General features: G+C 33.3%; 1 protein-coding gene across 6 annotated transcripts in view; it reads right to left on the bottom strand.

Moving 5' to 3' along the window:
- The window catches only part of DENND1B (DENN domain containing 1B), a 271,874-nt gene that overhangs the window by 49,722 nt on the left and 196,731 nt on the right, over positions 1-25,421 (bottom strand). For all 6 annotated transcript variants that reach the window (XM_027611195.2, XM_027611198.2, XM_027611199.2 and 3 more), the window contains 3 exons: positions 10,663-10,753; positions 3,963-4,003; positions 3,147-3,215 (listed from right to left, as the gene is read on the bottom strand). In XM_027611195.2, coding sequence (XP_027466996.1) covers positions 3,147-3,215; positions 3,963-4,003; positions 10,663-10,753 — 201 coding nt within the window. The remainder of the gene's footprint in view (positions 1-3,146; positions 3,216-3,962; positions 4,004-10,662; positions 10,754-25,421) is intronic.

Here is a 25,421-nt window from a genome sequence, read left to right as displayed (position 1 = left end):
TTCACACTAATCTTTTCAGATGCTTCTAAGCGTATAGAGTTGAATCTAGTGTCAGACGTGATTCTGTAATCCATGCACTGATTCATTTAAATGGCTGCTGCCCTACCTCTTCCACCGACCTCTTTCAGACTATATGGAAGATGGGATACAGTTTCTCTCTATCCTTTTAAATATCAAGTTGAAACTAAGCAATAAACAAGTATTCTCTACAGAGAAGCATCGAGCAAATGGCTTTAGTTAATAATTTAAAAGGCAAAAACCTAACAAGGAAGTTGACTCAGAAAATCTTTTAGCCAAATCAATTATGTATTCACTTTACCATTATTTTTAGATTTCTAAGAAAAGTATACATGTTAATTCTAGTTTTCTTTATGGTTTCTAAAAACTAGAAAAAAATGAGAGCATAAAAAGCATAGAGAAAATGTTCTAAGCACAGAAGAACTGTTCTAAGAATAGGACAAAACCATTATGTCCTTCAACAAATACATATTCAGTTCCTCTGTAGTATGTCCAAAACACAGAGCAAAGGGACCATGATACAAACATAAAACTAGCAGGGACAGTACCTCTGTCACTCACACTATGTGCCACACTCACTGCTCTAACTAAAATAACCAGTACAACGCCTAGTTCATAAGAGGTACTCAAATAACATACTGAACAAATGAAACAGTTTAAAACATGGTTCCCAGTTTTCAAAAATTTACCATCTATGGAAAGTCAAGTACATAAATTCTGTTAAACCCATGCGGGAGAGATCAGAAGTTTTGTTCATAGTAATTTGTGGTCCAAGGAGGAAGTTCAAGAGTTCATATTTCAGAATATGAGCAGCCTGGAAAGATGAGTTTTAGGTACAACTATGAAAGCCACAAACTGACTTTACTTGTCCCAAACCTCTTGACTTCTTGATTCATGTGCAACATGATCATGAGATAAATGATGAAAGCGATTAAGTATATTCTGGAGACCTTAACTGGCCTGAAATTAGTTTAGGGAATAGTCTTCCAGAGAGCAGAATTTTAACTTGGGAACATTTTACTGTTCTGCAGAAAATAAAACGCTCTACTGATTAGAAAGATAAAAATATGAATAATGAATAAGTTTTGAACATGTTTACTTCTGGGTTTTTGTGGAAAATATGAGTGAAATTAAGGAGAAAAACATATATTTAGCAAAATAATACAACACAATTTCTCTAACCCTGAGGAAAAACTTCAAGTGTTTTGTTCAAGAATAAAATAAAGGGCACTTGATGGAGAAACCTTTTTTACAATCTTAAGTGAATGTGAGAAACAAGGCTAGTTTGATGTTTCACATGGCAGCCAAGTGTTATTTCATTGTAAAAAAATAAAATCTCTCCAAAACCTGTACATAAATCAAACTACCAGTATTATAGTAAGACAGTGACATACTCAGAGAGGTTTTCCAGAAAAACTATGAAACAACGAAACAAAACACAGAGCTGATGTTTCCTAGTCAAAATGACAACTTCTTCCTATGATAAGGCTTCAAACAGCTCAGAATTTTGGCACCATATTTTTGAATCCACTCTGTAGATTAGCTTTCCTACTATAAAATGTAATCTTTGAAATGGATTTTTTTAACAGTAATGTTGGCTACATATATGTCATAATTGTAAGTCAAAATAAGAATGTAAATTCTAAGCTTATTAAAATATATTATTCCATTATTAATTCAATCACATCAGTTCCTTTACTGAGAAAGCATTTGAAGATAAACTCCTATAACATCAAAACTATTGCCCTCGGGTGCCTGGGTGGCTCAGTTGGTTGAGCTTTGGACTCTTGATTTCTGCTCAGGTCATGATCTCAGGGTCATGAGATTGAGCCCAGCATTGGGCTCGTGTTCAGTGTGGAGTCTACTTGAGATTCTCTCTCTTTCTTCCCTGACCCTCCCCCTGCCTGCACATGCTGTCTCTCTTGCTCAAATAAATAAATAAAATCTAAAAAAAACCTACAACTCTGAATATTTTTAGAAATAAAAAAATATATATTACCTACTACATTTAAAAAATTACTGGATACCAATCCACTAGTTCCGACTAGTTTAATATTAGAGATAAAGATGCATGCAGGCAAAACAAGTGCTGAAACAGAGGTAACACATACTGGTCCGATGAGGACCCAGAACATATATGAACCCTTATAGTGTGGGGTTGGACATTTTATAGGCAAACAGCTAATGCCTAAACTAAGTCTTATAGGATGATTAGTGTTTACTGGGTGGATAAAATCCAAGAAATAAATGCTCCAGTTAGTAGAAATGGATTATGTAAGGATAGAGGCAGAAAAGAACATCCTGCATTCATGAAATGAGGAGTAGCTCAGTATCTTTAGGGTTATGGCAGGCTCTAAGGTTTGTGGTGAATGGGAAGAACACAAGAGGAATCAGGTCTTGAAGGGTCTTTGCTATTATATTAAAGACATTTTTATTTTATTAGTTATTTTTTATTGCTATTGATATGGGTATTTTTATTTTACTGTCAGCCATGGAGAATCACTGAAGAATTTTAATTATGGAGTCGCGCATCTTTGAGGGAAGAGAACTTGCCATATTTTTCTATTTTTTCCTACTTAAGCCTCAAGTATACAATGAGAATTTAAAATACGTTGCTTGGGGCACCTGGGTGGCTCAGTTGTTGGGCATCTGCCTTTGGCTGGGGTCATGATCCCGGGGTCCTGGGATCGAGCCCCGCATCGGGCTCCCTGCTCTGCAGGAGGCCTGCTTCTCCCTCTCCCACTCCCCCTGCTTGTGTTCCCTCTCTTGCTGTCTCTCTATCAAATAAATAAAATCTTTAATAAATAAATAAATAAATAAAATATGTTGCTAAATGAAAGAATCAAATCTTTAAAAATGGCACTTCATTATGGACTGTTTCAATCTAAGTGCACAATTTTACTGACAGTTTTGAAATAAACTGAAGAATTGTTTTTAGATTATGTAAAGGGAATATTCTTTCTACACAATAGTTTTAATAACTGAATTCACTTTGGTCAATATTAACTCTAAATTTTTTAAAGCTTTTTTAAAAGAAAAAACAGGAAATATTCTAGATTTACATGTCTGTCAGCTAGGGAAATGTATAATTTTATCAGTAGAATTTTAAACATCAAAAGAAAACTTACAAATTTATATGCTGTCCGTACAGCTGGAGTTGCTTTGGTCATTGCTGTGTTAAACAGTGCACCTCCTTTCTGCAAAGAAAAAACAGAAACATATTTCTAAAAATTTTAAACCAGACTATCCTGAAAACAAAGCATTATTAATAGTATGGAAGAAGAGCTTTTCTCACAAATTAAGGACCTACAGAAATTATGTCACATTAAGTGTTTTCAAGCTTTTATATACTAATTTCTTTTTTTTATAGCAATTTCTGACAAAATGTAAACATCCTACTCTGTTCTTTTAGTTTGTGTAATACACGATTTAAAAATAATTTCATCTTTGCAGTTTAGGCAGACTTGAGCAATATGACCAGTAATAAGTATATATTTAAAACTTAATAAAAAAGAACTACAAGCAACTGTTTATTAATTGTTTTAAGGTTGGGCAATAAAGTCTAAATCTGTGGAGGCAAGTTTTACATTTAAAAAAATCATATTAACAACAAGCACATGACCAGAAATGATAAAACTCCCCTCAAATCATACTTTTCCCTCCTAATTCCTTTGTTCTAGGATATAATATAAGCTGACAATAACATCTTGCTTTTCAAAATGAGCCATTTATCTCTGGACAAAAGCTTTCCATTTTAAAATTATATTTATGAATATCATTAAATTATAATAACATAAAATAAAAATACTTAAAATGTGAAAAAATACACAAACATTTCAAATATTGCCAATAAACAGCATAAGTATAAGCAGCTTCCTTTTACTGAACATTTCTCCATATATGTTTGAATGAAGGAGGAAGAAACTGTGAAGGGTTATCATTACCTTGACTGTATGTACCCATTGTTGATATGACCTCGGGTTTCCTGGAAAATATAAAAATAAGATGTCAGAAATATTTGATATAAAATAAATCCATAAACTAAAATTCATTAAGAACTAATATTTCCAGGATTTTAGCAGGCAAATTTTATTTATCAGCAGTGTTGTGAGAAAAGCAATGGTATTGTAAGAACTATTAAATTGCTCTCTTAGGAACACAGTGATTAGAATGTTTAAGAACAGACATTTTCTTCTTTACTCACATAAAAAGGTAATATGCCAAAATATTCTATCTTCTTTCATTTTAATATGACGTTCAGAGGGGGAAAATATACCATCTTTTTTGAAATCCAAGATTCCTATGTCTTTTATACTAATTTTTTAGTGTTTTATGTCTATGTTGTCTTGTAAAAGTTTGCCTCTTCTATGCAACTGGGTTCATTTAAAAGTAATATTGCAAGTGCATAAAGAAAGAAAAAACTAGACGGGAATTTTAAAATGCAAGGAAACTTGAAGACAAAAAAAGATTACCTATGGTTTTTAACTATTAACATTAATGGATCGCAAATTTTACTGTAATGCAATACAGTCATAGTTCTGAAGATATTCTCTAGTTGTAAATCCAAGTTTGAAAGATACTACCCAAGAAAATATGAAGCAAATGAAGGTTTTAGTCTATAAAACATTATGGTTATTATAAAGTTCAAATGCTGACAAAGTTCTTTTTTTTAAGTTTTTATTCAAGTTCCAGTTGTTAACATACAGAGTAATATTAGTTTCAGGTGTACAATACAGTGACTCAGCACTTCCATACAACATCCGGCGCTCATCACAAGTGCACTCCTTAAAACCAGTTCTAATAAAACTAGTAATCACATATTTGGTTTCAAATATGGTAATTTAATCAATAAAATGATATCAGAAGGCAAAAAAAAGAACACAATCTCAAGTAATGCTTAATATCAACTGACTTAGATTTCATCCGCCTTCTTGGTTTAAATGCTTAAAAAACAAAGTCCTGATGGCTACTCCAAGTACAAGTAATCCCTAAAACAGATTGTGGTCTCTTCTTTTTTTTAATTGCGATACAGTTGACATATAACATCATATTATTTTCAGATATAGAGCATAATATTTGATATTTGTATATACTGCAAAATGATCACCACATAAATCTAGTTAACATCTATCACCATCTATGTTCTCTACTTGCACGTAGTTGTGTTCTTTTAAAAAATTCATTCCCTTGCTGTTATAAAATAGAAGCTGAATGATCCCAGCCCAAGAACTGATTCCCCTGTATCACTTCACTTTGCATTCCTAACCAACATCAGGCAAAATGTGTCCAGCTCTGATATGACTCCTGTTATTAAACCTTTCTCTAATTCAAAGAAAAAAAATCAAGAAATAACCCCCATTGTGAAAAACATCTCTTACTACTCAGCACTGTACTTCACTTTTCTGGAAGAAAATACCTGGGCAAAAATAATATTTTTTCTAATCTTATGAAATGATTATAGCAAAATGTGTCTACTTAAAATAACCTCTGTAAATAAAATTTGCACTGTTAAAAAACCATGAGTTTCAGGTGGTGTTTGTCCTAAACAATTTTTTAATTATATTTCCTCTGAAAGGTAACACAAAAATTCAAGTTATTCAGGTTATCCTTTATTTCTAAGGAGAGTTTATTAACAAAAAAATAAACAGTATCTTTACCCAGATTGTTCATATACTTTTACCTCTCTGCTAAAGGTTCTCATCAGTTCATATACTTAATAACTTCTCTATTAAAAATGGTTGGGTAGAAATCACACCTTTAAGACTTGGTTGTTATTTATAGTATTCTGGAAAGTGCTTTATTTTCATTCTTTTCCCAAAATAAATGGAAGAAAGTAGAAAGAGAAATACTAACTTCTATATGATAACTATTTAGCATTCTGGAACACTTGTCAATCCAGAATATAATTTTTTAAGCCTCTAAACTACAAAGAAAATTAGTATCATAAAACTTCAGAGCAGTTTTAGAAAGGTCAGTGTCTTAGAGTTATGAAGAACAAAAATAGCTCATATTCAGCTCTTCACGGGTCACAAAATGTTTTTACCTACATTCCCTTATCTGAGTTGTGTTTTGTACTCTAAAAGAGGCAAAGCAGACAGTGTCTTAGGAAGCACAGTTCAATGAAAGGAAGTGGGCTTTGGAGTCCAATGATCTGAGAGTTCAAGTCCACAGTATTCTTGTAAACTATGGGATTTGGGACTAGGTCTTTAACCTGGCTGCTACAATGTTACTTAGTACAGTACCTAGCACATCACAGACACACCAAAAATGTAAGTTATTATTGTCAGTAACTTGCCAAACGAGGAAACTGAAGGTTCTGAGGTAGCTCATTATTTGCCCAAGGTCACAAAGATAGCAACTGAGAAAGAATAAGAATCTAAGTATTTGAATTCTTGGTTCTGTAGTCCTTCAACTCTGAAATTCTACCTCTTAAGACTGCTAAATAGAACATGAGAAAACAGAGATTTCCCCTGTATCACTTCACACTAATTACATTAGAAATGAAAAGGGGCTGCTCAAAGCGGATACCTTGAGAAGAAACAGTTGACAGAATCACCAATAATAATCCAGAATTATATGCACAGGGGAAAACAGGAAGTCCCTACATAAACTGCTTGAGATGACAGAGAAGCATGTGGTACAATTTAGGTAGATTCCCGTCAAAAAAATTTTTTAAAGATATTTGTTTCTTGGGGTGCCTGGGTGGCTCAGTCATTAAGCGTCTGCCTTCGGCTCAGGTCATGATGATCCCCGGGTCCTGGGATCGAGACCCGCATCGGGCTCCCTGGTCCGCGGGGAGTCCGCTTCTCCCTCTCCCACTCTCCCTGCTTGTGTTCCCTCTCTCGCTGTGTCTCTCTCTGTCAAATAAATAAAATCTTTAAAAAAAAAGATATTTGTTTCTTTAAATTTAATGCTTTTCAGATTGAAAGCTTCTATTTCCACGAAATTTATGAGATAAGTACATTATTTTTAAAAATATTTCTTAAAGGCTATTTTTCTTCTTAAAAATGAATCTGAATGCCAAAAAAAAATCTCTGAGTCCTTCCACTAAAGTCACTGGATTATGGAAATAACAAGCATTATTGAGGAAATTCCCAACATTGTTCTCATTAAACATACGAGTGATTTTCTCACACTCAAGGACAAAATATCTTTGTTTCCCACTTGTGCAAAGACTTCTTCCTCAAATGTGTTTGCTTAAATTCCAGTAATTTGTAGTTACTCCTCAAAAAAATATATAAATTTATCTAAATTGTTCAGTGAAGCCAGAAAAATGCCACTAAAACGGATAACTACCTACTACCTTTTCAAATTCTCTTGGTGCCTCAGTCAGTACAAAAAAGAAAGAGAATTAAATAAATAAAAGACCGATCAGATTATGTCAGGAAACTAATGAAGCAACAAATGCTAATGAAGAATAACTATATGCTTCTATATAAAATCAATCTGAAAATGTCTCTCCTTTTTAAAGTTTAGATAACTGGAAGTGGATTTAAAAAACTAGTCTTATTTTAAATGAAAAAAATACGCAAAAAACCCCACCCCATGTTCTTAACTACCCAATATTCCTTAGCTGCTTTTTCATAGACCAATGTTTGTGTTTATCTAATTTCGTCCTTTGTTCTACTTGTGTCCACTTTTATTACCTTTTAGCCACTATGGGTATTCTTCCCTTTACACACTCCCTGATATTACTTTCCTCTTAAGGTTGAATATTCTACAAAGGTCTCATGAAAAAATTCAGAAGTAACAGGGATTTCTTTACAGTCCTGACCACAGGGATTCACAGGACGGAAAGGTTTTTGGAGATCTGTATGCATTCAGTCTTTAACCATAGTTCTGAGTCAATGTGAATCTAGATTTTCTATGAATGACTGTCCTGCATTGTATATTCTTATCAGAGCCCCAATAATTACAAAGTTCCACCATACTCATATTTCATTTTATCATCACCATATATAGACTGTATAAATAGAGTATATAAACTGCCACTGCAGTGACACAGAAAGGGGAGAAATTAGATGCTTCTCTGAAATTTCCTAATTATTTTTGCTTAAAGAAACATGATTTTTTCCTCAGCTTTAGTGAATGTTGATTTTTCTTATAGTGATCTTTCTTAGGGCTTTATGTGTAAAAAATCTTCAACAGATAATCATGAGACAGGAATTGTACTTTTATCCACTTGGAGTAGAGAAGGCTTGGGTAGTGCTCTTGTTTACTGAATGTCTTCTAATTAAGAAGATTTCTTATCACAAGAAAGCAATATATTATAGTTATTAAAGGAAGAGCTTTGAACCCAGGCAGATACAGGTTGAGTTTAGCCTCTAGCACTACTAGCAGTGAGCTGGAGCAAACTGTTGAGATAAGTGCCCTCATAAAAATGGGGATGGGTAATCTAAATACCTCACAGGTGCTCTGAGGATTACACGAGATAAAATTTGTAGAGCTCTTATAAGAGATTCTGTCACATATTAATATTCAGTAAGTAGGAACAATTATAATTATTCTTACTATAACTATGAGAGAAATGAGTTACAATAGTTCACTTCTTTGAAAAATAGTTTCATATCATGATATAGACATCCTTCTTAAAAATGTAGTATAAATGACAAATGTATTATGTTCTTTTATATATATATATCATTTATAAGAACATTACTAATTTTTATTAGATTATTCATATTTTTATTTCAAATCCTAATAAATTGTGCTTTATATTTTTCTAAGAATCATCTCTATGTATCTCTAAAATAATAACCTAAAATACAATGATTAAAAAATAACACTTGACAGCCAGGTATAATTTTTAATATACTTTCTTGCTGTACATACTGACATTAATACTTGTTGAACTATGTTTTCCTTTTGAATCAGTATTGCTCCCGCCACCACCATATTAAGATAAGCATTCAAAACTTTTTTCATTTTAAGAAAGAAAAACAAAGTGGTTGGCCTGAAGTTGTACTGCGAATGTAGCAGTCTCTAAGTCAGATGCCAATTGGTGATCAGTATCCCATTCTTTTTAAACCATAAGACCTTTAATGAAAAATTTTAGAAACCCCTCTCCCACCAGAAAAGACACCCACCTATCTTCTATTCTAGAACAGAGATATCTGGACCAGTGGTTAAGACTACAGAACTTAACTCTACAAAATGATCATAGTTCTACCCCATTACTGTCACAAGATGTCATCTTCAATTCCATGTAAGATACTAGCCCCGTGGGGGTAATGAGACAGCAGTTATATAAATACTGAATAGATGCCTCGAGCAATTTGTCCATGAGCTGACAATATTTTGCTTGTCTGAGCTGAAAAGTAAAAAAGCCTTATGTTAACACAAAAGTTCCATTGAAGCTAAATTTTTACCCATGAGCTGAGGAAAGCAAGGAGATGAATGACTGCACACTTAGCTTACTTGCTCAGTTAAGAAACTAAGTTTTTCCCAAAGCTAAATGCTTTCAATGAAATGCTATACTTATGCCAGATGAAGATCCATAAATGCTCAGTTCATTTGTACCTCTTTTAATGAACAAATTATCTCAATTGTTTTTGTATTTCTACGGTGCAAAAAATACATCTAAGAATAAAATTAAATTTGGGGAAATTTGTAGATGTGTACTTATTACTGTCTTTTCATGTTTTATTTCTCAATTCTAGCAACTATTTGTTCACATACACACTAACGACATCTTTTCCCCAAATTAAACCTACAAAGAGAAAAATTATTATCATACATAGTGAAAATGAACACACCAGAGATTTTTGTTTGTTTAGTTTACCCTGTATCTGGAACAGTACCTAGTATATAGGTAAACACTTAGCACAATACCAGCTGAATGAATGAATGTGACACTTAAAGGACTCAAGCAAAATTCTCTGCCAGAGTCAGGACTATATACTGGAGCAATCATGTACAAAGTACCAGTTCATAAGTTATTAACTGCCTAGGTAATTGTAATATTGTTTGAATACTTACATATGAAACACTGTAATTGTTTAATTATATTAAAGTGCATTATATTAAATAAAAATGAGATATCACCTAGCTTATGTTTCACACATACAAAATAATACGACGCCTTCCATTTTTTTAGTGAGCACTTTTTACAGTGACAAGTGTAAGCACATGGGATGGTAAACTGAAAAGTCTTTTCCTCATGCTGCAATGTTCTGCAAAGCAAAAAAAAAGGTAAAGACTTCTATAACAATACACTTACTTAAAATATAAAAGCACTGTGGTATTCAAATCATTTTTTTAGATTACATTATAATCTAATATTTCAACTATAATCTTAGTTCTTTAATTCTTACTTAGTAGTAGCCATCACTGTGGGTTATTTTTAGCAGACAACTAGCCAGGATGAAAGACAGGAAGATACAAGCTAACTGCATTTCTGTGACATTTATTTCTACTAATATTAAGAGATTATCCAAGCAAACAACTACCAATTCATGAGACCATCTTAACACCTTGAACAATAAAATAATACCACAGCTCTCATAAGATGAAAAAAATATATCTAAGACATTATATGTTTAAGAGCAAAAGTTCCTTATGAAATAGATTATATCAGATACAAGTGTAAAAATCAAGACAATTGTTACTCAGAAAATGGATAATCATACTGGAGCTAGTTTTTACCTCCACAAAAGCCACCTGAAGTGATTTCCTCTTCAAATACATCAGAGAAACCCCTTCCTGCATTTAGTTTTGCCAGTCGACCATCAATAAACTGAAATTAAAAAGTGTCAAATATGTTAATTTTCATTTTCTTCATAAATTTTACTTATAGCAAAATATTAGTATCAGATACTTATATAAATATAAATTACACATATATATGTATATACACACATATACAGATGCATGACAAGAAAACTCAAGCAATTAAAATAGCAGGTGCTCGGTAAAATAGCTCTTTAGTTAAATCAAAAATGTATGGCACAGACTCTAACTTCATTAACAAGAAAAAGAATATACGATTTACTGGCACTTGGTTACTTTCTATTTTGTCTATCTGTGGCATCTGAAATTTGTATCTTTTGGATTATAAAAAATGTTATAAATGTTTTGAGGTTTCTCCATTCATAATGAAGGTGAAGTATCTTTAAGCTCCCTTGCATAAGAGACAATGGGTAACATAAGAAAGACTTAAATGATGTTTGAAAGGTAGACTTTAAGATTTGGAGAGTAATATGAAATGTTCATTTTCATGCTGGAATTAATCCTGGCCACAATTTTTTTTACCCTGGAAAATTTAAATTAGCCGAATTAAAATAAAGTAGCTTGACTTTTAAACAATTCTCACTCTGTCCTAGTTCCAAAAAAAAGTTTTCTATTTAAATGAACAAAACTAATTGAGAGGAGTTTTATAGGGCAATACAGTATTTCTCAGGCAGCAATTTAATGCTTAATTATTTAATGGCAGTAAATTACAACAGTTTTATAAGACTTTGAGACAGAAATCTCTTACAGACCAAAATTAAGAAAGAAACAAATGAAATCAACAGAGTTCTGTTCAAAATGTGGTTTAACTACCTTTACATTATCATAGAATAATTTTGACCCAAAGTGTGGTTAGATGGATTTAAACAGACATAGCCTAAAAGGATGTAGAGTCATGCCTTTTTTTTTTTTAAAGAGTATGAGTTGCTTTCATAAAAATTACAGCTTTTTGAGGGTAGGGACCATAGATTACCCATTTTTATATCATTATGCTTGGAATAAAAAAGTTTCTGATAATATAAGCAAATATCAACAGGAGTTTGGAGAATGAAAGGCTTGTATCACATCTCTGTTACTTATTAGCTTTATGATCTTGGGCAACTTGCTGTCTCTGAGTCTGTTTCCCCTTCTATAAAATGGGAAAAAATAATAAATATCTTATGGCGTTTTGTGAGGGTTAATTGAAACAATATGAAGTACCTAGATTGCAGGCAGAGAATAAATGTTAAATACTAAAGTCCACCTTTTCCCACCACCACCACCTTTTCGATCTCTGTCAATTTATGAGTTTCCTGAGTGTAGGATCATTGTCTTTCTCATGTATGTATCTTTAATACCTGGCAAATGCCTAACATACAGTTTGAAATGAATGTTTGCTGAAAGACTGAAGTATACTGAAACAATGTGAAAGGTGTGTATATGGAATTATTTATTTCACTGTATCTTGAGATAAAAGGTAATAACATAATCTTGGCATCTTTACTACTTATGATAAATGGTTACTTTGAAAAATAAAGTGGTTTAAAATGCTTGCAAAATTTGACTTTCATATATTTTCAACATAGCATTATAAATCAAACTAAAGTGATCTAATTTGATGGACTAAGTAAGTATCATTTTAGGAAAAAAAGGTGAAGTAAAATGATAAATTTAAAGCAATACATTACTGACAAATGAAGCAAACTAAGACATCCTTTTAAAGGACTTAATTTGTTTTAAAAGATTAAGACTACGAGACTTTTAAAAAGGTTTTCATTTTTATGTTTACTAGAAATAATCCATCCATTTTAGTTTAGTGGAATAGTTCAATGTCTACAAAGAGATAAATCCCAAAACTATTTACTGATTATGCATTTTTGAGCATGAGTAACTACTTTGTGTTACTGCAAACTAGTGAATTGAGCCAATAAAAATTAATCACTTGGTAAAATGCCATGTGTTATCAACTGACTTTGCAAACAATCCTGTCACAGTGACAATCAGACATTTATCTACATGCATACTTAATGAAAATGTTTGTTCTTAAAATAAAAGATGGATTTTGTGCACATACACACGCACAGACACATGTTCTATATACATACACACAAATATAGATACCCAGGGATAAGCTGAGAAGTGGCATTAATGGAGAAAAATATGCTTAGGGTAACAGTTCTCTAAATTCCTTTTTCTAGTTTTGATTCAGTAACCAGTAACACTTTTTTTTCTTTTTTCCCAAGTGGAGTTGGGTCATGGTCACTCTATTCTAGTAACTCTGGAGGATTTCACAGTTAGTAAAAAAAGATAAGAGCATTTTAGCTATTTTGCATAGAAATAATTTTGAACTAAAAAATATTATCTGTTGGAAAAGCTATAACTATAATGGGCTGTAACCTGTAATAGTTACCCACATAATTTTGTAAACACATATCTTCAGGTAATTGGAAGACTAAGTTTTAGAAGAATTAATTTGGAATTGCAAGTAATGACAACACTGTTAATAACAATGAAAGTGCTACAGATATAACAAAACATTAGGTTGCAAGTAGATTTTTAAAGTTTGCATTAAGATGATGCTTTTTTTAAAATTTTATTTTATTTTATTATGTTATGTTAATCACCATACATCATTAGTTTTTGATGTAGTGATCCATGACTCCTTGTTTTTGTATAAGATGATGCTTTTTACATAAATCTTAATACTTTGCTTTTCATCCCAAAAGTAAAAATTAAAACCTGGATCTAAACATGCTAAATAATCACACCAAAACATAAATAATTGGAAATTTCCAAAAACAATCATAGATATAATCCCATAGCATGGAGTTCATAATCATAAATTATAAATAAAAATCATTTAAATAAGGATATGTATAATTATCAAGATCATTAATATTATTCCCTCCAAATCATCAATACCTGCAAGAATTGAATTTTGTTAATCCTTGTGACACAATCCTAAAGTAGTGTGACAGGTTACAAGAGAAATGTTTTTAAGCAATAAAGCTACTTCCTGCTACTCTTTTTGATAGTTATTTTTTTTTTTTTTAAGATTTTATTTATTTATTTGACAGAGAGAGACACAGCGAGAGAGGGAACACAAGCAGGGGAAGTGGGAGAGGGAGAAGCAGGCTTCCCGCCGAGCAGAGAGCCCGATGCGGAGCTCGATCCCAGGACCCTGGGATCACGACCTGAGCCAAAGGGAGACACTTAATGATTGAGCCACCCAGGCACCCCTTTTTGATAGTTATTGCTAAGGTTTTTCAAAGCATTTTTATCTTCAAATAACCATCTTAATAGGAAATTAAATCCATTTAAAGAAATTATCTGTTGTTTTAAATGGACTTCAGTAAGCAATACTCTTAAATAAAAATAAACATTCATATCAATTTTCAAATATAAATGTTTTAAAAATTCAATAAAATATAAAGAATAGACTTAGTGGTAAGCTTCTTTACCAAAAAATATAAAGAATATGTTCTGATCAGATCCACAGAATAAACTTAAATATATGGCCCAGTAGACTATGTATCTTTCCTCTAAGAGAGAAATTGTATGCTTCTCACAGTTCTTTAATTCCTCACCAGTCAGTGCACTTGTGGCATTTAATCTAAAAATCCAAAACAAGTTATGTTATTAATCAGTGGTGTAGACATATGTTATATAAATATCTAATTGCAATCAATCCATCAAAACTCTGAGGATGACAATAATTAAACTGTAAGAGTCTTATATGATTTTTAAAGATTTTGACTTTTTAAAAGAGCTCATGAAAAACACTGTCTGGGGAGAGAGGGTGAGTGGTGCAATTCTTTATCAAGCTGGGGAAGTGGGAAGACAGAGTGCTGGGCTTCGTGCTGACATGACAGTCCTGTTACTGAAGCAAAGCAGCAGAGGCACTGGGGCAACACAATAAACAAATCGAGACTCCCCGATTCCTTTTTCAGCCTGGAGGAAAAATTAACATATCTCAAAATTTCCTATTAGAAATTCTTCTTGGCATAAATATAAGATAACTAATCTAATAAAGGCTTGAGAGATAGAGAAAAATACATTTTTTAATGAGTCAGAAATCTTCAGCAATTTAAAGGAAAAATGTAAATACAGTAAAAAATTACTTTTAAAATATATTAATTTATAACAGATCTTTAAAATTTCCTTTCTATATAATGCTTTGGGCTAAAAAATATAAGTAGTCGACTTTAAATATTCCTTCTTATAAATGCTCAATAAACCTTGACAGGTTAGTGAAAACTAAAGTGTTACAATAAATTAAGTCAACAGATATTTATAGACACCTGCTAAATGCAAGGCATTCAGTTAGTCACTATATATATATATATATATATATATATATACACACAAACTGCTATAACAAATGGGAATAAGGTAGGTCAGTTTAGAGCTAAACCAACAGAATTAAGTATATGAAGGAAGAGAAATAAACTGTTATTTTTATTCCATTTCAAATATTAGGCAAATAAAACTGTAAGGATACTAAATTACACTACCATGGTATAATGACCAGGAAAACACTTTGAAGGGATAAAAAGCCCATTCAGTGTGACTTATTATTGGAACTAATAACCTAAAACAACATTAATGGAACAACAGTATCCTCCAGGACAGATCAACAGATAGTCTTTAAATAATATGCAAAAATCAAGTCTGTTAAACCAGACTAATGAATTAATTCAATCATTTGATAAATATCTAATTGAATGTTTAGTATATGCCACATACTTTTCTCGATGCCTGAAATACAGAAATGAACAGAACAAAAATTCAAGCCTTTGTGGGCTCTCTCTCTTTTTTTCTTGATGAGTCTAAGGCTTATTGATTACATTTATCTTTTCAAAGAACTAGGTCTTAGTTTCATTGATCTTTTCTATTGTTTTTTTTAAGTCTGTTTTCATTTATTTCCTCTCTGCTCTTTATTATTTCCCTCCTTCTACTAACTTTGTTCTTTTTCTAGTTCCTTTAAACTTAGACTGTTGGACACTTTCCTTGTTTCTTGAGATAAACCTGTATGTCTCCTCAGACAAGGGCAACAAAAGCAAAAGTAAACAAGTGAGACTGTATCAAACTAAGAAGCTTTGGCAAAGTGAAGGAAACCATCGACAAAATGAAAAAGCAACCTACTGAATGGGAGAAGATACTTGCAAATGATATAACAGATGAAGAGTTGATATCCAAATTACATAAAGTTCTCATACAACTGAGTAACAAAAAAACAAATAGCTCAATTAAAAAATGGGCAGAGGACCTGACCAGACATTTTCCAAAGAAGAGATACAGATGGACAATAAACATATGAAAAGATGTTCAACATTACAAATCATCAGGGAAATCCAAATCAAAACAATGAGATAACTCATCAAAACTGTCAAAATAGCTATTATCAAAAAAAAAAAAGAAGAAATAACAAGTATTGGCGAAGACGTGGAGAAAAGGAAATCCTCATGCACTATTAGTGGGAATGTAAATTGGTGCAGCCACTAACAGTATGGAGGTTCCACCAAAAAACTTAACAATAGAACTACCACACTATACAGCAACTTTACTTTTGGGTATTTATCCAAAGAAAATGAAAACATTAATTCAGAAAGATATATGTACCCCTACATTCACTGTGGCATTACTTAAAATAGCCAAGATAGGACAGCAATCTAAGTGTCCACTGATAGATGAATGGATAAAGAAGATATGGTACACACACACACATACTGGACTATTATTACTCAGCCATAAAAAATATATGAAATCTGGCCATTTGCCACAATATAAATAGTCATAGAGGGTATTACGCTAAATGAAATAAGTTAGAGAAAGACAAGTGTTGTAGGATTTCACTTATATGTGGAATCTAAAAAAACAAAACAAATGAACAAACAAAACAAAACAGAAACAGACTCATATAGATACAGAGAACAAACTGGTGGTTGCCAAAGGGGAAAGGTGGTGGGAGCATTAGTGAAATAGGTGAAGGGGATTAAGTACAAACTTCCAGTAATCAAATAAATAAGTCACAAGGATGTAAAGCACAGCATAAGGAATATAGTTAATAATATTGTAATAACTTTGTATGGTGACAGAGGGTGACTAGACTTAGGGTGATAATCATTTTATAATGTATAAAAATACTGAATCTCTATCTTGTACACCTGAAACTAAAATGATACTGTATGTCAATTCTAATTCAATAACAACAACAACAAAAAAAAACCCTTCATGATGCTTAAACATTTAGGGGGGGAGAAGGGGAGTGGAAGCATGAAATAAAAAAATGTAATAAATTATGTAGTATGGTAGAAGGTGATGAATGTTAGAAAATAAGAGAGAAATGCATAAGGAAGACTGGGGAGTTTGGACAAGGAACTTCCCATTTGAAATAGTGTGATCAGGGCAGATATCATGAAGAAGATGACATCTGAGTCAAGCCTTGAAAGCAGTGAGGAAGTAGGACCCATAGTTTGTGGGAGAACGGATTCCAGGAAAAGGGAGCCACCAGCATAAATAATACCCTGATACAGGAGCAAGCATATCATCAGTGAGCCTGTAAGAAGCTCCAGGTGCCAAGAGGAAACCCAGCCAGTCATGAGGGCTACTCTCACTTTAAAGTCATAATCTGCCATCTCTAATGTGCTCTGAATGATGCCAAACAATTCTATTTTTTTTCTAGTCCATTCACTCTCCCATCTATATCTTCTCCCTCCTTAAATATCCAACCACTTCCCCCATTTTTTCTCAGCTGATGACCTTGCTTCCTAACTTCACTGAAGGGGGAAAAAAATCCCTGAAGTCATTAAAAGAAAAATTCTGCAAATTCTAAGCATCCCATTTATTCAGCCCCTTTATCTCCTCCTCTTCCCATGACTCTGCTTTCTCCCTTGTGATGCACGAAGTAACCGTGCTCCTCACAAAGACCAACTCCGCTAACAATTTTTCCTCCTTTTTCCTGCATATAGCTTTCTTTTTCTACTACTTCTTCCCACCAGCCTACACACGTGTTATTTCTTCTCTTGATCCTTTTTACTTCTCTAGCTATGTCCATTTCTGCATTGCTCTTTACAGTAAAACACAAAAGAGCTGTCAGGACTTTGGTCTCCACTTCCTCTTTTCCCATGCTTCAGTCACAATTTCTGCTTCACCGTTTCAGCAAGTTTGCTCTTGCTGATGTCATCAGATCTCCACTTCACTAAATTCAGCAGTCAGTTTCAGGTCGGTCTTTATTTTAATTAACTTGTCACAAGACTTTGACAGTGTTGACCCTTCCTCTTTGGTATTCTTTCCCTACTAGGCTGTGAAGATACCTTACTGTTTTGAACTCTCTCTGACCTCGCGGGTCACTCACTCTTTCTTGGCCTCCTTCACCATTGCCTCCTGCTATTTTCCAGTTCCTGGGCCTCTTGCCATTTTTCTGTAGAGCCACTCCTTTGATAATCTCACTTGTCTTCCAGTCGAATGGCTTTAAATCCTATCCCTATGCTGATGACTCCCAAATTTCTATTTCCATTCTAATTTCCTCCTCTGTCTCATTTATCCATTTGCTAACCAATATCCTAGTTGGATGTCTAATAGACATCTCAAACTTAACATGTTCAAAACTGAATTCCTCTCACCAAAATATTTCTTGCCCATAATCTTCCCCCTCTCAATAGAATGACAGCTATATCCTACCAGTTTCTTGGATAAGAAACCTTGAAAACATCTGTCATTCTTCTTTCTCTCATACTTCATACGCAGTCTTTCACAATATCCACTGACTTTATCTTCAAAATGGATCCATAACCTGACCAGCTACTACCCTATCTTCCACAAGCCAGTTCCTAAAATGCTATCACCTCTCACCAAGATTATAGCAATAGCCTTCCAAATCTTCCTCTCTGCTTCTGTATTTGACCACCCTACAGGAAGTGGTTTAAATGCCACATATTCTGTGAAATCCACACTGTCACTATACTATCTTAAATTCCTTCCTAACCCCTAGGTAGCCCCCTTTCCCATTCTATTTGCTTTTCTATAGGACTTATCATCTTTGAACTTCTACACAATTTATCTATTATCTGTCCCCTTCATACTAGAAATAAAAGATTCACAAAGTCAGATATTCTTTTTTGTTTTGTTCTCCAATATATCCCAGCATCCAGAACACTGCCTCATATGTAAGTAGACAAATTATACTGCTGAACTGAGAGAATGAATAAATACCTAGATGAATATTTCCAAAACTTTAGTGTGTATATTGTTATGTATTTCTTTAATAATGTAGATTCCCAGGTTTTAATCCAGGCATCTTGAATCAGAAATTTTGAAGGTGAGACTCAAGAATATCCATTTTTAATAGACTTTTTAGATAAATCTGATGCAGATGGTTTAAGACCCCACATAGAGAAACACTATTTAAAATACTAATTGAAGTGGGACACCTGCGTGGCTCAGTAGGTTAAGCGTCTGCCTTCGACTCACATCAGGACTCACATCAGGATCCTAGAGTCCTGGGATTGAGCCCCGGGGGCTCCCTGCTCAGCAGGGAGTCTGCTTCTCCATCTCCCTCTGCCCCCCCACACCTGTGCCCTCTCTCTCTCAAATAAATAGAATCTTTAAAAAATTAGAAAAATAAAATACTAATTGAAGTAAGTGAACAAAGGATGCTGAAAAATCTATATTCCTTGTCCTGATAAGCTCTCTCTCCTTGTGCATTCCTTCCTTCTGCCAGTAAGTCTCCAGATCTTCCCTATGTCACATTTTATTATTTTTTCATGTTATAAAATCAGTGCTTGATACAATTACCATCTCCTAACGATTCATATATCAAATATTTCCTAATACTCCAAACCTGTTGAATCGTTAGTGTAGTAATGCATGTGTTGATCTTAGCTACAGATTACATACCATACATAAGTAACTATCATGCTTCTTTTAAAAAAAGATTAATAGGATAATGTAGAAATTCATAGGATTTTATTATTTACGTTAGAAGCTTTCTAAAATATTCCAAAATCTCTAGCTAACATAAAAGAAAGACATATGGCTTTTGACTCACTCCTTTTATTCAACATCTTATTAAATCAAAGAAAGTGGGTCATAGCACAAAACACAGAGAATGCTCAGGATGTCACTGAATTTTCACTCTACATCTTACAACATTATATGACTCCAGGTTTAAGTTATAAACACCACTCAATTTAAAACACAGTAACACCTGACTCCTACAAGTTTTGGATTATTCCTAAGTGAGCTTCATTATAATCAATTTTATAAGCTCTTCTGTCAAAATTTGTCAAGACATTTTTATATCTATTCCCTACAATGAGTCACTTAGCAGTTTTTATTTGATTTATGTATTTGACAATACTGTGTCTATCATGTATTACATATTAGGATACAAAACAGTTTTAAACAATGATCCCTGTCTTTACAGAGCCTACAAATCAAGAAAGAGTCAAACAAATCAACCTGGATTACGATCCAAGTTCATAAATCAATATTTAATAAATGTTATTTTTATTACTTCATCATTACTGTCTTTCACTATTTGTTAATAAGAATTTATTATAATCCAAGTTGATTTCTTTTTTGGTATACTCATCAAAAGCAAGAAATTAACATAGATACAGCACTATTAAATAATCTACAGACTATATTCAGGTTACACCAGTTCTTCTGCTAATGTCTTGTTTTACCCCAGGATCGAACCCAATCTTTTCCATACGTGGTTCATCAGTCTTTCACTTTCCCTCTGGTGATCTAGACACTTTTGGAAAGTACTGCTCAATTATATGGTAGAATGCCCCTGAATGTGGGTTATTCACAGAGACATGAAACTATTTTCAGAGACCTAACAGCAAATCATTCAGAATGGCTATAGCAACGGTATCTGGAGAAGTATTAGAGAAAAGATCAGAGAGAGAGAAGCCATAAAATGAAGGATTTTGTGTGCCATTCTAGGGGTTTGAACTTCATTCAAGATATAATAGGAAAAATATAAGATCTGCTTTTCAGAAAAAACAATCTTAAAGTAGAATGCAAAAAAAAAAAAGTAGAATGGAGGATGGCTTACAGGGAGCTAAAACCAGCTATCCAACATAAGTCACTGACATTGAAATTGAAGAGGATAAAATAGATAATCTAAGTAATATTTAAAGAAAGCAGAATCAGCAGAACATAGTAAACAACTGGAAACTGGATGCAAGAAAGGTCAGCAGTAATAACATGGAAAGAGAGGACTCTTCATTTTCTGGTTTAGGCAACAGGGTAGCACTAGTTCCCAAAAGAAGGAATGCAGGAGGGTCCAGTATGTGTGTATATGTACAAATGCAGGTATGTATAAGGGTGTACACAAAGATATATACTTACTGTGCAAACACAAAGACATACATTTACGTTTATATGCGTCTATGATAAAGATGTATTGGGGACTTATCATATATAGGTAATTAATGCAGTGTGGTCTTACATAAGAACCACCAGTGAGATATAGGAGTTAAGAGAAGTAGAGGTCTAAGGATAAAGCCTAGAGGACTGTAACATTTAGAGGACAGGTAGAAGGCAAGTGTAACTGTAAAGGACACTAAAGGAACAGCCCAGAGAAAAAGGAGGGGGAAAAAAGGTAAAAAAATATATCTCAGAATGAGAAATAAGTATACAAGAAAGGCACATTAAAGAGGATCAGGGCAAGAATTCTTTTCCTCTTCATTACATGTCTAACAAAAGCTATCCCCTCAGGAGAAACCATAACACAAAGGACAGTAATAGTGGCATGAAAGAGACTCTATTAAATAGACATCAAGATACCTTAATGTGAATGTCCTATTGGGTTTTTTTTTTTTGAAAATCTGTTTATAAACTTATTTTGAAATAATTTTAGATTTATGGGAATGTTGCAAAAACAGAATGGAGAGTTCCCACATAACCTTCATCCAACTTCCCCTAATGATAACATCTTACATAACCATGGTACATTTAATCAAAAGCAAGAAATTAACATAGCTATAGTACCATTAAATAATCTACAGGTTATTTATATTCAAGTTACATTGGTTTTTCTACTATCTTGCTTTTATTCCAAGATCTAATCCAGTTTTTTCCATTTGTAGTTCTTCAGTCTTTCTCTGCCCTTCGTAAACTTTTTTTGCCCCTTGGAGAGTACTGCTCAGTCATACCGTATAACGCCCCTCAATGTGGGCTTGTCTGATGTAGTCTCATCATCAGATGGAGATTACGTATTTTGGCAAGAACACCACGGGGGTGATTGTGCCCTCAGTGAATCTCATCAGGGAGTACATGGTGTCACTTTATGTTACTACTGCCGGTGATGTTAACCTTGATCACCTGGTTAAGGTGGTGTCTGTTGGGTTTCTTCACCATAAAGTTACAATTTTTCTGTGTGCAGTACCTTAGGGAAATATATCAATTGTTTAAAAATCTACGATAAATAGGAAAAAACTAGTCATCACATAGAAATAGTTACCATATAAAATGTGTATTGAATGAACAGATAACTACATTACCACCTATAATGTTTTATTATATAATAAATTTCTAATTTAAGTTTTTAGAATTATTATGCAATGCATTTTGAAATATATGTTATAAATTAGGATCTGAAATCAAGTACTGAGTATATCAGAAAGTTGTTTTTATGGGCCCAAATCAGTTCTTTAAATATCACTTTATTTCGCTTCATATTCCAAGACTGTAATATATTTATTAATCTTTGATATGGCACTTTGTCAGATGCTTTTAGAAAAAGAAATATCATTCTATATCATAGCCACTGAGTTTTCCTTATGTATCATGGTAGTTCATCTTCACAGTAATTCTGAAGGTTAGTTGAGCATGAACACCCTCCCCCATCCAAAACTGCACAGGATATATTTTATTAAATCATAAATTTTCAGGTATTCCCTCACAACAGTAGTTGTGTTGGACACAACAGTTATACAAAGTCCATCAAAGACTTTTTAAATGAATTTTAATTCAAATTTCTTAATGAACTGACAGAATTTTCTACTTATATCAAAAGTATGTTCCTTAAATAATGAAAACTTGATGTAATTGGTGGCATATTTATAAAATGAAATAGTGATTCATTAGAAGTGGATTGATCTTGGGGACTTTTACCCTAATGTTATTTATATATTATTTATTGGATGTAAGCTTGTTATTGTATTCTTTGATCATAATGAAAAGTTTACTTTCATGAAACAGAAATCCATCTCCCTAATCTTAGTCTTTATATATAATTTATGGCTGTTAATCACTATAGTATGTAAATATCTTAGTATTCAAAATCATTTTTTATAAGTAGTAATTATAAAATATTGCACAGAGAAATTTTACTATACTTTACTTAGCACCCAGCATCAACAAGATCGTATGTAAGAACCTACGTCTTTGGAATTGAATCATATATGGTTCCAGTACTGGAGAAGCTCATAACCTATACAGAAAATTAATATGTAAACTAAAAAGAGAATTATTAGAAGTGCCAATATACAAATATAGATATGGGCATATTATCATTGACTTGGCATTTCCCTCTACTCTCTAAACCCGTCAGCAAGAATTGGCAGTTCTACCTCCCAAACATAACCGAACTGTGCTCTGTTTCACCCATCTTTTCTGCTACTCTCCTCAACCAAGCCACCAACTCTTCTCTCCTGCACAACTGAAAGAGACCCATAACTGGACTCTTGCTACCTCTCTGTCCTCTAATCCATTACAATGTAATCTGGGCAATCTTTATAAAACACAAATTAGATCCAGTCATACCCCAGCGAAAGCTTTCCAATCGCATACTACTTCACTTAGAATAAAATGTAACTCTTATGCCTTCAAAGTCCATTAAGACTTGTCCCCTTTCTGCTCTTCTAACCACATCTAATACAACTTTCTTTTTTGTCCATAGTTGATTTAATTCTGATGCTAGGAAATGCCAAGTTCTTTCCCTCCTTTAGAGTTTTTGCAATAGCAATTCCCTCTACTTGAAATGATGTTCCTTCCAAAACTAAATTCCCTTCTTAGATTTAGCTTAAGTATCACCTTCTCAGTAATGCCTTTTCTGAACCTCTGGTCTAAAATTAGCCATCCAGTCATTATCTCATACCCTCTGAACTTAATCACTTGCTGATATTTTTCTCATCTTTGTTTGTTCACTCATTCCCTTCACTAGAAATAACAACTCCATGAAAGCATGTCACACAGCTCTCAATCTCAAGTGCTTGAAGTAGAATTACCTGACAAAAAAACAAATGCTTAGTACATATCTGTTAAAGTGAATAAACAAATAAAATGTTTTCAAAGTAGTACACGCTCAGAGAAAGGAGTGCAGCCCTAGTGAGTAGGAGGAAAATCAGGGGAGGTTTTAGAGAGGTGAAGGAAGACATAACAAAGAGGTAAATTACAGTAACATAGACTAAATGCTGTAACTCAGGTACGGACAAAGCTCTATGGGAACAGAGAGGATGTCAGGGTGAAGGTTGGTGTGGACAGGGCTGACATTTGAGCAAGCTATGGAAGAATGACAGAGAGCAGATTAGTACTGGTTTCATGGGACAGCATGTAGAGAACCTTACTTTGTGAAAGGTGTATTTGAAGGGATAGTCAGTGTTTTTGGATATTGCATTAGATTAAGAAACTGTGCAAGGATTTAAAGCCCAGAGAGAGACCAAGCACCTTACAATGTGTGCTACTCTAAGTGGCATGCCAGGATACAAACCCAGGTCTGTTGGATTCCAGAGCATTCCGGAGCTGATGCTTTTAACAATGGGGTATGCATGCCATTAGGGACACATGATGGTGAAACCAGGAACTCAAAGTCAAAGGATGAATACAGTGTATTTAACTGAAAACTTAATTTTACTTGAAGATGAAGGGAGGAAAAAGGTAATCTAACCAGTAATTTATTTAAAATATTTTCATTTTAAAATAAACACAGCTATACTGTGGTAGAGAATGCACGACATATGTGAATGTTTCTGAAAAATACAAATGGCTTCATTAAATGTTGTGCTTTTCAGTGGGCTCTTCTAGCCACATTACCATTCTTTTTAAAAACATGTGTTCTCTTCCACCATGAGGGACACTTGTTGGATGGAAAAGTTTTTCTTAGACACATTTGTTACTATCTTATGACAGGAGGAAAGCGTTTTGGAAGAACAGTAAAAGAGGCTTTTCCAATTTGAATCTGAACTCCTTACTTGTTATATACATTTCTTAATAGAAATCTCGTTGCCAGCTAAAGGAGGGCCTATATTCATGGAGATCCCGTAAGTTTATAGTTCTAGACCAGACTCTTGAATCAACACAATGAACTCAGTCATGGTCCTTAGCCAGGAAAAGTGTGTAATAAAATGAGAAGAAACTTTACTTCCAGTGGCCTTAATAACAAATAATATACACAAGAAAATAATTTCCTTTATTGTGTTAGCATAATATGAGATAAAGGTAAGAGTCCTAAAATTAATAGCTTAGATCTTCATAAAGCTGCTAGCTAAAGAAACATGGTGATGTCAGGGTTGTGGATTTAGGAAGCTGTTTCTGGGAATCCTTCCAAATCCATTATCTAAAGAGGAATTTATCCAAATGGAACCTACTATCATCCGTCTAAGCTATGTTTATTTCATAATATCATGGAATGTTAGTATCTCAAACTTAGTGACCTGTTAGTCTAACTCATTGTACAGATG

The sequence above is a fragment of the Zalophus californianus genome, chromosome 10 (assembly GCF_009762305.2).
Source record: "Zalophus californianus isolate mZalCal1 chromosome 10, mZalCal1.pri.v2, whole genome shotgun sequence".
NCBI lineage: Eukaryota > Metazoa > Chordata > Mammalia > Carnivora > Otariidae > Zalophus > Zalophus californianus.
The sequence above is the reverse complement of the archived record's forward strand: the minus strand, read 5'-3'. Positions and strand labels throughout refer to the sequence as shown.